General features: G+C 39.0%; 2 protein-coding genes across 5 annotated transcripts; both read right to left on the bottom strand.

Moving 5' to 3' along the window:
• Nucleotides 1-592: 592 nt before the first annotated feature.
• On the bottom strand, nt 593-10,615 carry LOC113011138 (schwannomin-interacting protein 1). 3 transcript variants are annotated; one of them, XM_026150533.1, is made up of 8 exons: nt 10,516-10,609; nt 10,018-10,208; nt 6,921-7,030; nt 3,244-3,361; nt 2,917-3,123; nt 2,386-2,509; nt 1,971-2,064; nt 593-1,852 (listed from the first exon to the last, which is right to left on the bottom strand). In XM_026150533.1, exons 2-8 carry the CDS (start codon nt 10,135-10,137, stop codon nt 1,801-1,803), a joined length of 825 nt encoding a protein of 274 aa, XP_026006318.1. In that variant the 5' UTR covers nt 10,138-10,208; nt 10,516-10,609; the 3' UTR covers nt 593-1,800. The 3 variants fall into 3 exon arrangements, with proteins under 3 accessions (XP_026006318.1, XP_026006320.1, XP_026006319.1); XM_026150534.1 differs by having other exon boundaries at nt 1,786-1,852; nt 1,927-2,064; nt 10,516-10,615; XM_026150535.1 differs by lacking the exons at nt 10,018-10,208; nt 10,516-10,609 and adding an exon at nt 8,801-8,949 and having other exon boundaries at nt 767-1,852.
• Nucleotides 10,616-11,206: 591 nt separating this feature from the next.
• On the bottom strand, nt 11,207-13,194 carry LOC113011137 (adhesive plaque matrix protein-like). Of its 2 annotated transcripts, none has more exons than XM_026150531.1 (4): nt 12,848-13,194; nt 12,609-12,749; nt 12,411-12,529; nt 11,207-12,188 (listed from the first exon to the last, which is right to left on the bottom strand). In XM_026150531.1, the coding sequence occupies exons 1-4, from the start codon at nt 13,116-13,118 to the stop codon at nt 11,331-11,333; spliced, it is 1,389 nt and encodes a 462-aa protein (XP_026006316.1). In that variant the 5' UTR covers nt 13,119-13,194; the 3' UTR covers nt 11,207-11,330. The 2 variants fall into 2 exon arrangements, with proteins under 2 accessions (XP_026006316.1, XP_026006317.1); XM_026150532.1 differs by having other exon boundaries at nt 12,609-12,746.
• Nucleotides 13,195-15,768: the final 2,574 nt, after the last annotated feature.

Here is a 15,768-nt window from a genome sequence, read left to right as displayed (position 1 = left end):
TATATATATATATATATATATATATATATATATATGTATGTATGTATGTATGTATGTATATATATATATATATATATATATATATATATATATATATATATATATGTGTGTGTGTGTGTGTGTGTGTGTGTGTGTGTGTGTGTGTGTGTGTGTGTGTGTACTTCCTGAGATACTTTGTTTTGTAATATTGCATTGATTTAATTTTACTGTCCCATTTTTGGGCTTTTTTAACAGCAATGTCCCAAATTTTGAGAAAAAAAGTATAATGAAGGCTTATAATAAACAGTTAAGTGATCATTAGTTTTTGCCATAGATTATTTTCCCACTGGTTGTAACTATGTAACACTAACCAAGGTTATTTTTGTCACCACGGCTTTTTCCCCCGTTGCTGGCGGTAAGTCCTTACAAAACTTAAGTGTCAACACATCACACGTGAAAGTGTGAATGTGAATAGAAACTAGACGGTGCCCTCGCTTCCTTCCTTGTGTAGCCTGCAGTCATTCAGTTGCAGTGTCAAGGCGTGATGCTTTCCTTGGAACGTGTGGATTTTTTTTCTTCTTGTAAATTCAGAAAAAAAGCAAAATAAATCTCATGAAAGTCGACACACTTGAAACATTTATTACGGAATCATTTTTTTCTGGTCTTTTTTTTTTTTACAATCATTATAGAATACATGTGTTCATGAATCAAGGAAAATAAAAAAGTGACTTTGTGTTAAATGACATTCTTAAAAAGCTTAGAATTAAAACACTAAAACACAACAAGGCATGTTGTTAATCCTTTTAATAAAGTATATTTTAACATTTACATACATAAACATTTGAAACAGATAAAATAGATATACGCTTAGGCTGCGATTTATTAATATATGTTTTACATTTGTGTTTACCATCTCTGATCGTTATTAAATTAAGAAAATGGAATTGCATATTTCTATTAAGATACTATCTGTGTGGAGATGCCTGTTCCTTTTTACAGCTTTGTGTAAACTTTGAAAAAAAAAAAGAACTTTTTGTGTCTTCTACTGAGCAGATCATCACATTTGACAAATACAGATTTGCCCAAATAAAGGTCAAAATACTGTCCAGTAAAGCTCTAAATGTCTTTAAAGGAGGTGGAAACTGTAGCAGCTATTTAATTATATTAAGGTTTGAGTCTTAAAGATTTTTTTAGGAACTTTCTGGAAAGCAGTTTCTTAAATGTAACAAATACAGAGTACTTATCGTTTCCTATTATACCAGATCAGGTATGTGATGCTTGATAGTGAATGAGAGTGATAAACGGCAATGTCACAGTGCTTTTAGTGAAGTGAACGATATACAAGTGAACAGAGCATTTCTAAGAACCCTGTTGATTATTAGAGCCAAACAAAAGACCTCAAGATCTCAACTCATCATCCTTTTTCATAAAAAAAAAAAGAGACACAAGGCATGGTGGTGCTCTCTCCAACCCAGCCGTGCCAAAATCATTGAGTGCTAAATAAAGATCAGGGACGGAATCAACTCGACTCCCCTAATTTTATGAAATATGACGGGGACAATCATGCTGAGTGGAAGTGGAACGCCTGCACAAACTCATCTGTCAATACTGAAATTGGTGATCTTACACATGTAGATGTTGTGTTTTGAGGTTCTAAGATGTGGCGCAACGTATCACATGTGTCTTAATACTACTCTATATGCTGCATTCAACTCTCCAGATACAGTGAGCACAGATGAAGTTTCATTAGCAACACTGGTAGCAGTCCGTAGAGTGGGAAATCGGACGGCGTGCATACAGACACATGTGTAGACAAGGTGTTTATTTAGAGATGCCTTTCTCTGGCTGGTGCCGCTGATGGCTATGTGCATGCCTGCCATAATAAACAAGAAGAAATATGTTAAAGTGAGTCCAGGACATACTGTGAAGTGACAGCGCTTCCAATACCTTTGACAGCTAAGAAGCTGAGGTGGAGAAAAACTGTGGTTCACCTGGTGAGGTCCTCTATGTCCACTAGCATAGCGTCCTGCTCCACATGCAGCTCATCCCTCATCAGCAGCAGCTGTACCAGCTCCTCATTTAGACCTGTTTGAAGATACAAATCCAGTCTTTGAATGTTTGTTTCCCTTGTATGATTGTATTTTATCGTGCCAAGTGTGTGCTTTTGTTGTGATGATGTTAGACAGAAATGTGTTAAAAAATAGGAAGTGAGGAAGAGAAAAACAATCCCGAAAGATATCGTATAAATTCTTAAGTGGACTGAATGTCTTTTGATACTTTATTTGATAGAAATAATAGCATAGATGGCATGAATAAAAATATTAAAATCTGATAAAGTACAGATCAGGCTTTTGGCTTGGTTTTTAATAACTAATTTGTGTCTTTATGCGTGAGTCATCTACTCACTCTGAATCTGTGAATGCAAATCATTCGTGATGACTTGCAGCTGTCCAAGACTCATGTCTCTCATGTCCCCTTGCCTCAGATTCCTCTTCATTAAACCCTCACTGATGTGGGGCAAATGGGGAAGCTGCTCGCATAAGCACACACAGACGGGAAATTACTGCACGTCAAAATGTGTCAAACATTTGAGTGTAAATAAAGACTTAAAAAGTGTTGTTGATTATTAATCAACTGGATCTCTGGATTTTTACATGACGCAGCCTCTAACTGCAACTTGCAACACGTCTGTTCACCAGTTTCAGGGGCTTTCTCATGGTAACATGCACCCACGTCTCACGTACACATAAAAACTTGAGTGTTGACCTTTTCATGTGCCTATGTAGTTTTATTATGTCATATTTACTGAAACACCAACTTACATTCCATTTTCACTTTATTTTCCTTGATATTTTAGTGCCCTTAATAATTTCCTACATTGAATTTTCCATGGAAGAGGGAATTAAGACCTCTGTGCATAAAACCCCTCTGACTCACCAAGTCAGCCACAGGTGAACGTCTGTGAAGCTGAATTTGCCTCTCTACCTCCACCTGCATGCGGGCCATGGGTCGAGCCAGAGCCAACGCCACCCGGGCCTCCTCTTGCAGCCTTCGCTGCACTCGCCAAAACCCACCGCAGTCATCTAAAGGATCTGAATCCTCCTCTCCAGTATCCCGGTCCGACAGGGATGAGCTCTGCTTACTCTGTATAGGAAGTGAGCGATACTGTGATGCAACAACAACTGCGGTCACCTCACGAGTGTAGTGGAACAGAAACACACATAAAACCCACATATGGTGACACAGAGAGACTCGGACACATACCACAGGTGACAGCGGTGTGTCTAGGCTGGTCTCTGTCCTGCTGTCTTCAGCATCGCTGTCCTTGTCGCTGCTGCTGTCATTAACAAAACACACCTGCAGGTTCACCCCACTCTGCAGCCTGAGAACACAAATGCAATATTCAGAGGCGCTCAGATCGCACCCGTTTTAGTCAGAATCACACATTAGAGAGCACAGGCCAATGCTGTTTGCACACAAGAAGCAAACACCATTTAAAATGCATATAAGCATGAAAAGTGGTAAGGCAAAGAGTGAAAACAGTTCATCCATTCTCTTCCGCTTAGTGAAAACAGTCACTTAAAAAAAAAAAAAAAGACAGCGTCAGAAGAAAGTTTCACAGTTTGCTTATGAGTTGTGATTCTGAGGAAGACCAACTGGATTTTTACACCACAACACAAAAAGTCATTTGCATTTGTTTAGTTTCTTGTCTATTTTCTTTGTTTTCATTTGTTTAGGGCAAAACTTATAAATGCATTTGAAAAAGTGAAAATCAGACAATAAAGGTTATGTTTGAGTTATTTCATTTGATGCTTAGCTAAGTCTACAGGCCTATTTAATCTTGCTGTGTGTTACGCTTTGGTGTCCTGCCTGTCAATGTATCTGAATTTTGAAGTCTGTAACTCAGTGTAGCAAAACAAAAATTTCCTGATTTTTCCAGCTGTTAAAGCTTCCCAAGATGTTGCTTCATTACAATGGCGTGGTCCACACATTCATTCTCATATTAACTTATAATTAATCTAATCAACTGTTTTTGCTGGCTAACACCTGAATGCGAAATTGGCTAACAATAATTCACATGATATTAATTCATTTTTGTTGACATTTGTTGGATTCACATGTCAGTGATGCAGTCTGGGTACACATTGGTTAGGGCTGGTCAGTTCACCTAAAATGAACCAAAACCAACATTTAGAACCTCTAACTGATTTAATCTTACGAATGTCGGTTATTTTTAAAAATTATTTTTATTTTTCTGTCAATACAGAATTCGTTTAAAGCACACTCTGCCCTGTCCAGTCTGCCACATGGAAGCATCATGTAGGAAAAGTTAAACATAGGGCCAAATAAAATTAATGTGTCCCTTATTTGGAGACATTTTTGGCTACAGGAGAGTCAACCTCAAACAAAAAGAAGAAAACTGAGAGAAAAATGGTTGAAGCGACTAACAGAAATACCGCCAGTATATTTCAACACTTGGAGCACAACAATATTACATTAGCTAACTGCTCAAGCTTTAATTAATATTAAACATTTAGTTTAGCGGCATATTTACAATAAAAAACCTAATTAATTAATCGCAATCAAGGTAAAATGTTTGCCCATTGACTTTGAATTTCTGCATATATTCATATTTCCAGTGGTTCCTCCATATTGGAATTTTTGGCACATCCCAAAAATTGTTTAGCTAGATCCAAAGATTTAATCACAGATATGGAAACAGCATAGTAAAGCATAAAGCCTTTTATTTATTCAGATTTCTGTTACTTTAGGTCACACAGCAGGTTAGGATAGTATTCATTATGAAACAATTCATCCGACTTTACAACAATGTGAGCAAAGACTCTTTTTCCCATTTCATAAACAAGGTCTTTAAAAATGGTCGGTAACATCTCTTATACAGAAGTGAAGGAAAAAAAACCTTAACCTCAGCCTTTCCAAGGGTTCAAAACACCATTTATTCAATTCCAGATCATGATACTGAAAGAACCTAACAACCCAAAGTAACCTTCCCCTACACTAAGACAAAAACAATTACTTAAACAACACCTCACTAACTCTTTTTGGAATTTCCACCCTAAACTACACCCCGTTACACCTTTACCTCCAACGGGGGAGGGGGTCACATGCTCAATTCCACCAATTGTAGCTGTGGATAACTGTGTCAGGCATTACTTCTTCTTTCGCAAGCTGACGAAACTACTTTCTCAAACATCTACAGTAACGAAGGACAGCCCCACTGTGTGACATAAACTAAAGGGTATTGTGGGAAAAAGGAAAAAAAAAAGTTGGGAGCCAAAAAGCTACTGGAGGTCAACTGGTGTCACGGAGAGAAAGAGTACTGATGTAAGTGCTGCGGCTTTGGTTAACCACGGGGAGTCTGTCATAATGCAAGTCGTTCCAGTTGCATTACATGTTTTTCTATCCAAAACTGCAGACGTGAAATGTCATTTCCATGGAAACTAGTATGTTATTTGATTTCTATCAAATATAGTACTATTTACAATGATATTTTATAAGAAGATATAAAATATTCTCTAAGTAAGTAAAAAAATTACTGATCAACTTATTTTATTTGCATTGCAAAAATAAACAACAAGTCTGACAAATTTAAAAAAAAAACATTGAATACTAATGTTTAAAAAATAAAATATTTGGATATTTCGGATATTTAAAAAAATATTACACTGTCCTTTTATTTTTATTATTTAATGATTTAACGGGCAGGTTGGTGGCACAGAGTTCGAAGAGAGCTGTCTGATTTGAGAACATCATGTCTGAACTGTGTCCCACCATGAAGCTGGGGCATCGCTTAGTTTCTGTGTGGGCAGCTCATCATGCAACAGAGATTAACCACAGTGCCATGCTCTATGTTCCCATTCTTTCCATACTCTCTAGATAGCCCAGTGTCAGTCCCTTTAGACTGACTGTAAACATAACTGTGGCACTCCGGGAAAGCTTTCACTTTCACTTTGCATGTCTGTGACTTAAATGACTCACTCTCATCCTCTGTTGTTGCATAGTCCGTATGAAACCAGCCATGATAATTAAACGTACACACAACTCCAGAACGTCACTGCTTCTAGATAAATTTCTACCAAGGAAAACTATTCCACCTCCCTAATTTGTTTGTTGTAGTTTTCAGCTAACAGTTGTTAGTCAACAAATGACGTAATCTGATGATTAATCCCCTCTCCTGGCTGTAAAGGTCTTAACCCTTTAGCACCCAAGTATAATACAGGTTAAGTGGAGTTATTTTGTACATTTTCTCTGTAAAATCACCAGATAACTCTCATTACTGTGAATCATTTGAATTTCCTCTCCCAAAAATGGCTGAGGACTTACAGTAATGTAAAATGCAGGTAATAAAACCTAGGCGGAGCTGAATTTTATGTCCTTCTTTACACTGCAGTATTTTGTGAATGCTTTTTGCTACAATGATACACTAAATATCCCCCCAAAAGCTCTTCTTCTCTTCTTTCTGAAACCATTTGAATTTTGTCTCCAGCAGAAATGGTAACCGAGTCAAGGTCATTTGAAAGAGCTTGTAAAATGGGCCCTCCACAAGGCCTATTGTAAATAAAGGGTTAACTTAAGGTGCTTCCATGATACAGTTGGCATCTCAGAGACGCGGCCAACAAAATAAATAAATACATACATAAAAAAAAATATTTTCATGAGAGCTAGACTTTAATATGAAAAGGCTTTGTGAGAACTGAGAGCTTCAGGAAACCAAATGAGTTTGATGAAATTCAGTTCACCAAATTTCAGTGATTTTTTTATTTTTTATTTTTATTTTATTGTACATCACTGCGCTCGGAAGATGTTCAAATGCAGTCAGAATGACATATAAAGCCAACAATCTATCACATTATTACTGTTACTATTCAAAATGAACCATTCTCTTCTGCTTGCTCACACATACACTCAGTCAAACGCACCGAGACGAAGGGCCGTTCTTGCTGCAGCTGGTGTAGATGACTGGCTCATCGTCATAGAAACTGCCAAGGGCAAGTTTCTGCCTGATGGACTCTCTCTCATTCCTCTGGGCCTGCCACAAACAGAGAAACGTGGAAGCACAAAGAATATTAACACAGACGAGGCTCCTGTGCTGCCGTCTCTCTCTGCTTGATTTGCCAAGTGGGTCGCTTATTGACAAGGAAGACTGATGAAATTCATAAACAAATGCATAAATTCAGGTAATACCAAAATGAGAGGACACTCTCATTTCTTCGAATCAACTATAAATCCGGTTACACCCGATTAAGAGGGAAAATGTGATGAATTCACATCTACCGTCTACTTTTGATTCCATGTATGAATATGAGTATTAAAACATTCATTATCTGCTACTACTACCAGCTGACAGCCTGTCCAGGATTTCTCATCTGATGCGTGTAAACAGTAGTATTGAAATAGATGTATAGAAAATGATTAAACGAATGAATCTGGCAGATGCAGTCCTCATTAACACTTCAGAGAAACGTACTGTTTCAATTCTGAGAGACAGTGCACATAATTTTTTCCCCCCACAGGCCAGGCCCAGAAAAGACTGAAGAATGAAACAAGAAATAGGTGTATCTATCCAGTTATGTCAGTGCATCTGAATGCATTTTTATTAAAGATCTTTGTTCATTACAATCATAGGATTGTAGTGACGGTGAATCATCCATAAATGGCTTCTTTCACTAATTTATGCATCACATTTCATCATCAAAACAGCAGGTACTATTTAAACTGGTTAAAAAAATTCCATTGCATTCTTTTAGTGCTGCTGATTCAAAATGCCGTGTCACTGTGGGCTGGTGTTTTACAGCTTCCTCTTCCTATGTGACTAGTTTCTTTTGACCGACGTCCCATTTTTCATACTTTTTGTTTCACTTTAATGACATTGGATCTTTATGTTCTGCCCCCTTTCCCTCATCTGTATTTCTCATTCTTTTCCCCTTTAACCTTTTGAGCTTCCACACCCGAGCCTTCTATCTCGTTTCCTTTTATTTCACTTCATCTCAGCTTTCAGTCTGTAGCTCCCCCTTTGAACCGATTTCATTTTTTCCCCTTGGATCCTCACAACATGATTTTCTATTCTGGCATCAAAGGGAAAGTATTTATATATGATGGATTTGAGCCAAAAACATCTGCTAAAGCTGCCTGAGTTTGTGTGTGCTCTTTGGAACCACACATATATTGAATAACACTTCTAAAATTAGGCACGTTTCTCTTATGTTTCAGCATTTGTACTCAAAATAGCTGCAAAACTGATACATACACATACACACACCACTACACCCTCTTTTTTTGTGACGCATCCTTAGATGAGGATGTGACGTAAAAGCATAAATGAGTTCATCGCCATCATTCTCCAAACCAACGCTGGCCCCTGCTCACCCACTTCAGACATACAGATGCCCTCCTTACTAACAAAATGACTACACGAGCACATGCACCCCCACAAGCCCAAAATTGTACCCCTTATAAAGAATTTACATGGTATGATGAATGCAAATGTAGAAAGATTTTAGTTCCTATTCAAACAAAAGATAGTATAACATACAATGATATAGATATCAATGATCTGAGATGGAAAATTGTGTCAAATCTGACTGAACAAATGCAGGAGCATACATATTACACAGATATATTCGAGCACAACCACATACGAACACGCCCACTCCCTTTTCCACTCATCCCATACGGCTGATTTATCTACAGCATCACACCCATGATGGATACCTATCATGTATACCTTTAAATAGCTTGTTAAATGCTACAGACCCATCAGAATCACACACTAAATGCAAGCAAATACAAATCCACACACCTGGTAAATGCGTTTCTCTTGGTGCACCATCCTTCAGCGCATCGTACTAAAACAGCCGTCCTGCCCTCCTCTACACTGCAGTGAAACTAGACCCAGGAGACCCTCTCTTATACCGCAGCTCCGTGCAGGAGAGCGAGGGTGGGAGGAAGGGATGACAGAGCAGGGAGGGGAGAGGCAGCAGATAGGGGAGGGTGGGGAGACGTGGGAGCAAGAGAGGAAGGAGTGGGCAGCGACGGAAGCAGAGGAGGAGAGAGAAATCAAGGGAGGGGAAAGAAGAAGCTGCTCAGTGCTGCCACTGCTTTCCTGATCTGTTATCTGTACCTCCATCTTCCTCTATTTTCTCTCTTGCCTTCTCCTCTTCACCTTTCCTTTACTGGAAGGAGAGGGACAAATAATAAATCTGTGTTTCTGATAAATTGAGGCAGACATTTTGGATCTATAAAAAAAAATGGCAGGTGGACTAGGCTAGAAGGCCTAATGGATGAGAATGCAACAAAATACTTAGAGGCCATAGCTGGTTCTCTAATAGATCAACATCTGATTATTGGCCTTACACAGCGTAGTAGATTTATTATATTTGTTTTGTCTTCTGGAGGAATTTCCTACAGCCTCATCCCACATCAAAGGTACAAGTGTAATGAGCCGTAAGAGGCATAAGGAAGCACATGACGCATTTGTCCACATGTGCATAAACAACCAGTGTTGCACACACACACACACACACACACAGGCTTGCAGTTAGTTCCCACAGTGCAGTTGTTCACTGATTAAATGACTAAAGACTGAGTCATCTTCCTTCTTTCATCAACATCAAGCCAAATATTCTCAGTCTCTCCATGCCAGGAATTTTTGCTTATGGAAAATATGCTGCATATATATATATATATGAATGCTGCATGCATATAAAAACAGTTACAGAACTGCATATTGCAAATATGGCAATAAACACAGCCTGTTGTTGCACTTGTCTTTTACCCAAATTTAATTTTTTCCCTATAGCACATTCCTTTTTATTTGGAGAAGTCTCTTCAACAGCTACAAGAGACGTAGCCATCAGAATAAGTGTCCTCATTTATTTCCATGTGTGGATCAAACAACAGACACAGTGAATCACTCAAAGAGATGCTGGACAGCCTGGTTCTTGCTACACTGTAACAGTGATCTGCCTGTGGTGCAAAGATATCCTTAAGCTCCTCTGCCCAGCTGTGACTGTTTACCATGCATCCTAGTCTTCCTCCCTGATGCTGTGCATCTTCCCACCAGTGGCACGTTGTGGCCTTTCTAGTGAATACGTCTCCCTCCTCTTCCTCATCCATGTCCACATCATAGTCCTCCATAAAGATACAAAGTAGAGTAGGCGGAGCAAATTTTAGAGATGGAGGAGGAGCTGAGAGATCTGGTCGGGAATCTAGCCAGACATAAACAGGAGAGGAATACAGATCTTTGACCAAAATTAGTTGTTTAAACGACGGCTGTTCCAGTCTATTTAATGCACGGTATCTTAATGTTTCCTGTGGTAGCATGGATAGAAAAAAATAGATTATATAATAAAATGAGATTTAAAAAAAATGTAGAATTTCAGTCTGATTTTAATCCTTTCATTAAGTTCATTTAAACAAAGCCACAAAATAAATCTATAGCCTGATACAAACATCCAAATTCTTTGTCACTAGTAAAAAGATAAAGCAAAATCCTGTGTACTACAAACCGCTCACCTTGGCTAAAGAGATGAAACCACTTCTTTAAATGATTGAATAATTTAACCAGCTGCAGCAAGACACACGCAGTGTTGCATGAATGATCTACTTGATTTCTTGTTCTGGAGCTCTGGACCCTCCAAGTAGTGTTTAGAAAATGAAGTGGCTGAACGACAATGAGCATGTCTGGATTCAGAGTCCAGCATTACACGTCGTTCAGTTGTCACGTGTGGTTGAATTTCAGCGAAGTGCGTACACACAGTCACGGAGTGCCCAAGGGGGAAGAGCACTGTAAAAATATATAGGAGCAGACAGAATAGGGTCTGTATGTGCAGTGGGTGAATGGGATTTATGCACCAACTTTTTTTTTTGCAAAGACAAGAAAAAAAAAATTGTGTTCCATAAACAAGAACTAAAGGTAGCCCTCTAGAGACTTTGATTCATTGTCTTAGTATAAGCTCTAACAAGTATTGACGGGGCTTGCTATGAATAGGTCAAACGTTTGAACAATAATTCAGTTTGGCGTTTTAGAAAGGGGTGTACCATGACAACCAACATGCTTAGGACTGTGCATTTCACCATCATTAAATGACCAGTCCTTTTCACATGAATGAAGAGTGTAGTCTTTTGTAGGGGGGGGGGGGAGAGAAAAAAAAATAATAAAAAACAAACAAACACACCAAACACATGAGAACAAGTTCACAGTAGAAAAATCTTTAATTTTCATCATCATCATGCTCCGCGAGAACACAAGATTTTCTTAGAACAATTCAACCATTACCAAATTCACACCAACAAGAAACCCTTAGCACTTACAGCTCTGCTTAATTCAGTCAGGGACCTCCTTGACCTCTGTACTGAGGAAACCTGGAAGCAATTTGCAAAGGGAAGCCTGAATGTGTTTGGAATCTAGATTTAAAACCTGCTTTGGCCATGTACTTCTGGTCATCGGGGAGTTTCTTAGCCTTGTATACAACATATGGCTCAAAGGGGAGCTTGTCAAATGGAACATATGGTGCTATAGGGGCTGCAGAGGTTTCTGGGCTGACAGGGCTTGGGTAACTCAGTTTCACAGGGGAAGCTGGGTAACTTGGCATAGCAACTGGGGTAAATTGAGACCAAGTAGGTTGCTTTGGCAAATTTGGTTTTTGTTGGTATGAAGGCTTTCCAAAGAAATATTCAGTCTCCGGGTTGTAGTAGTAAACCTGAGTTTTGTCAGGGATCATTTGCAACTGTTGGACTGGTGGAAGGTAGTGCATATTAGGAAAATGTGCAGGGTAATAGGCAGGGCTCTTGGAAGGAATTTTGTTGCCACTAGGTCTAACAGCCGTAGGTGGTGCCACAGTGGTTGTAGCTGGTGGCACAGTGGTCTTCACTGGGAGAAAGGAGGAGTAGTAGTAGGGGTAATAAAAGTTATATGGGTAGTACAGAGGGTATGAATATCCAGGTGGCTTTGTGTGAGGGCGAGTGGTAGTTGGGTTAGTTTTAGCACCTGGTGCCATCATATGCATGTAATAGTTATACCAGTAGGAATTATATAGATTAGGATAATAGGGCTGTTTTGCTTGTCGTCTTGAGCGATGGAAGTGCCATGGCCTGAGAGAGAAAGGAAATTTCCTGGACTGTTGAACTGGGCAGATGAATTCAACTGCCATCCCCCGCCAATTCATTGGCAACACATATCTTCCATTCTGAAACAAAGAAACCAAACATGTTTTGGCCTGGGTTTGTTTTTTTGGCAAATTTAGCATCAAGCAGTTATACCAACTCTAAGTTTGAAGAGATCTTTTTCAAAACTACCAAAAGAAAATATAGAATTCATCAATTAGTGCAGATATGAAAACCACATTCCATCAAGTCCAGGTCCTTTTAAAAGAAAAAAGAAAAAGAAAAAAAAAAAAAAAGCAGCATACCTCTGTTAGCACACTGCAGGCATTATATGGGACATTTAAAACTAGTCCCAGTGCGTTCTGCTGCATTGAGAAACCACAGCTTTCAGGCACATGCTTCAGTGGTAAGGGTTGTGCATTTTCTGAGAGAAGGAGAAAACATGCCAGTATTCAATGACAGTTTTTAAAAACCGTTTTGCATACTTATAATATTTTTTCTACCTATGTGCAGTTGTAGATCAGCAGCACCAGGCCCCATGGCCTTCAGCTTCATCTTGTTATCACTACAGTGTAGTGAAGAGTTTAATTGCCTCCATGCTGCTTCATTAGCAGTGTCATTCTTCAGCTTTGATCTACTCTCTGCTTTAGGAAGAAAGATATCCCAACACAAAGTTAACTGCAACAACCTTTGCCTCAAGTGTACCGAGCATATCAAATTAGCAGAAACAGCCAAGTGTTACCTGTGATGCTTGACTGATGCAAGTCAACTTGCAGCAACGCATGTCCTGTGGCAGCTGCAGAAGAAGCAGGTCCTGACTGGGATTTAAGCCTTTTTCCATTAAAGAGAATGCTTCCCTTTCTTCCATCTTTCACTGCAGTCTCACTAGATCCCTCATGTTTAACTTTTTTGCCCAGCACTTGCAAGTTTAAACAAAGGGCTAAAGAGCACAGGAGTAATGTGACTGCCACAGTTTGACATGCTCTACATCTCCCACTTCTATCACCTCCCATAGTGGTGACACAGTGCAGATGGAAAGCACTTCACAGCGATGCAGAACAACTAAATCACAGCTTCTGATGCTGTCTGCAATTTGTCACCAGCTAATCAACACAGTTACAGTTTGCACCTGTGGCCTCATTAAGAGCCTTTGGCAGCTGACTCTAGTGTTGTCCTGGGATAAGTAGAACATTTTTTATGGAGCATGAAATGCGTGGAATTCTATAGTCTTCATAACTCATGAGTTTGCAGACAAGATTATCCTATTTAGATATACTGTAGACAAGTGTAGGCTCTGTCTCTTGTTAAACTAATTTTGGTTAAAGTAAAATTATTCTCCTTTGGAACATAAGTGAATTGAATAAAGAAAAATTCAAATAAGTCTAGGTAGGTTATTCCAATGAGCTTAAGAAACTCTTCTTTGACTCGATTAATAATCAAATAAAAGTTCTCAGTTTCAAGAATTACAGTAGTAAACACCATCTAACCGTAGCTTGAACACTGAATGACTGAGCAGAGAAGAGTTTTATAAGATCCTGTAAAAGAAAAAGAACTGAAAAAAAAATTGAAATGCAGCAGTTGTGTAGTATTTGCTTCACCATTTAGTTACATCTTTACACTATATATGCATTTGTCAGAATGCATGCAGAAGTATGAAACCAGAAGTACAAACTAGTAATTTCATCATGGTGCCACTTTATAAATGCCTACCCAATAAAATGCTGCAATAAAGCAGAAAAAAACACTTTGTAGCAAATAACCAAACCACAAATGTGATTTAAAAAATTCATACAAAAATTGACATCTCATAATATGTGTTGTTTTTAATCAATTGCAGGTTAACAAGTTAAAAGAAAAATGAAATCACTTTGTAATTTGCATTACTAACATTAATATCTGAATAAACCTGTATGTGCAAAGTGTGCCGTTAAAATATGTCTGTGAAGGTTCTCAGTCATCCAGATCATCATAGTCAAAGGAGCTTGCAAAGAAAAGCGTCTGGACTTCTTTAAGTTACTTGAAGACGTTTCACCTCTCATCCGAGAAGCTTCTTCAGTTCTAAGGTCAAATGGTGGGGAGTCCCAGATTTAAACCTAGTGGGAGTATCCCCCCACAGAGGGACAAAAGGACCCCCTGATGATCCTCTAATCGCCTGAGCCAAGGTGTGAAACTGGGTGTGGGTCCCAATCAGCCAGAGTTTCAGGTGAGCTCATTGTGAAACCTGGCCCCACCTTATCATGCGAATTCCTGAGGTCAGATGGCCCAGGATGTGAGTGGGCGTTAAGGCGTCTGGGGAGGGAACTCAAAACTGGATTATGGATTATAGACAGTTGGTGTCGTAAACCACCGCCTCTGTTCAAAGATGGTCGCTGACAGTGGACATAGATGGTTTCTTTCACTCCTCTTTCAAACCATCTGTCCTGTGAACAATGTGAACATTGGCATCCTCGAAAGAGTGTCCTTTGTCCTTAAGATGCAGATGGACTGCTGAGTCTTGTCCTGTGGAGGTGGCTCTTCTGTGTTGTGCCATGCGCTTGTGAAGTGGCTGTTTGGTCTCTCCAATGTAGAGGTCTGGGCAGCAAGGAATGCCCAAACCTCTTTAATGTGCCGTTAAAACGCTTGTTTGCAGAGCTTGGCAAACTATTACAAACAGCTAACTGAAAGAAAGGATGGGCTCAAACAACTCCAAGAAAAAAAGAATAAATCCAATGTGTGGCCTAAGGTGGTGGTTATGGTAAATGGACTGGTTTAGTGTATTTCAACGCTACTTGAGCACTTTATACAATATGCCTCATTCACACCCGCCCATTCGAGCAGTTTTTATTCTAAGCTTTGCAACATTGCACTCCAATGGATGCAAGGTACTTATAATGGAATATTTGGCATGCAGACTGGAGCAGCCAGGGACTGAACTACCAACTTCTGAATTGTCGGATGACCACCTTTGCCTCCTAAGCAACAGTCACCCTGGTTATTTCTGATTATCTGTATTTACAAATTGTGTTAGTTTGTTTTTTCATTTTTATTAAAAGGAACAAAATGAAGAGTGTAAAGAGAAAACTGGGAGGGTGGGGCAAAATAGAAATTGTCAAAAATGAGTCAATATTTTTTTATTGATTGAATCTTTATTTTGAACATGTTGAAAAAGTACAACAACATAGAATTAAACAGAGACAAAACAAAAGGAAAACGAGCAACCACAACTACAAATAACTTTCATGTTCAAAAAGGAGCAGGAAGAAGCATAAGCTTATTTAATCCCACCCCCTTTCCACTATCTAGTAATCAATAGACTGCAGAAATACCTCCTTGCAATTACATTATATGTCACATGTATTTTTTAAGAGAGCGAGAGAGAGACAAGCAACAAGCTGTTTTTTTCTGACTTGTTTTTTTCCCCCGGTGCCATTTGAGTAAAACGGATCTCTTGAAGGACCCAGCATGCCAGGTAAAGGACCTGGTGTACAACTGTACATGATTAAGTCCTGTAAAGATAGTCCATTTGCTGCTTTGACTAAGTTGGAACAGCATAACAGAACATTGCTTTTTATTAGTAAAAAGCAAGCTTAACAGTTCAGGCTACATAAGCCCAGCATAGTGCAATAAAATAGTGACTTTCCAACATTACATATCCACCCGACCCCCCTTTGTTTGGTGGGTGGT

This window comes from Astatotilapia calliptera, chromosome 18 (genome assembly GCF_900246225.1).
Source record: "Astatotilapia calliptera chromosome 18, fAstCal1.2, whole genome shotgun sequence".
Taxonomy (NCBI): Eukaryota; Metazoa; Chordata; class Actinopteri; order Cichliformes; family Cichlidae; genus Astatotilapia; species Astatotilapia calliptera.
This window is presented reverse-complemented; position numbering and strand designations above follow the sequence as displayed.

What these genes read in the sequence shown, in the direction of transcription:
- LOC113011138 (XM_026150533.1), bottom strand. Translation starts at nt 10,137, where the DNA reads ATGGAGGACTATGATGTGGACATGGATGAGGAAGAGGAGGGAGACGTA. An exon ending in ACACACCGCTGTCACCTGTG is followed by an intron (nt 3,124 to 3,243) that starts GTATGTGTCCGA and finishes CTTCCTATACAG; the next exon opens with AGTAAGCAGAGCTCATCCCT. An exon ending in GTTCACCTGTGGCTGACTTG is followed by an intron (nt 2,510 to 2,916) that starts GTGAGTCAGAGG and finishes TTATGCGAGCAG; the next exon opens with CTTCCCCATTTGCCCCACAT.
- LOC113011137 (XM_026150531.1), bottom strand. Translation starts at nt 13,118, where the DNA reads ATGGGAGGTGATAGAAGTGGGAGATGTAGAGCATGTCAAACTGTGGCA. An exon ending in TGATCTACAACTGCACATAG is followed by an intron (nt 12,530 to 12,608) that starts GTAGAAAAAATA and finishes TCCTTCTCTCAG; the next exon opens with AAAATGCACAACCCTTACCA. An exon ending in CCTGCAGTGTGCTAACAGAG is followed by an intron (nt 12,189 to 12,410) that starts GTATGCTGCTTT and finishes TCTTTGTTTCAG; the next exon opens with AATGGAAGATATGTGTTGCC.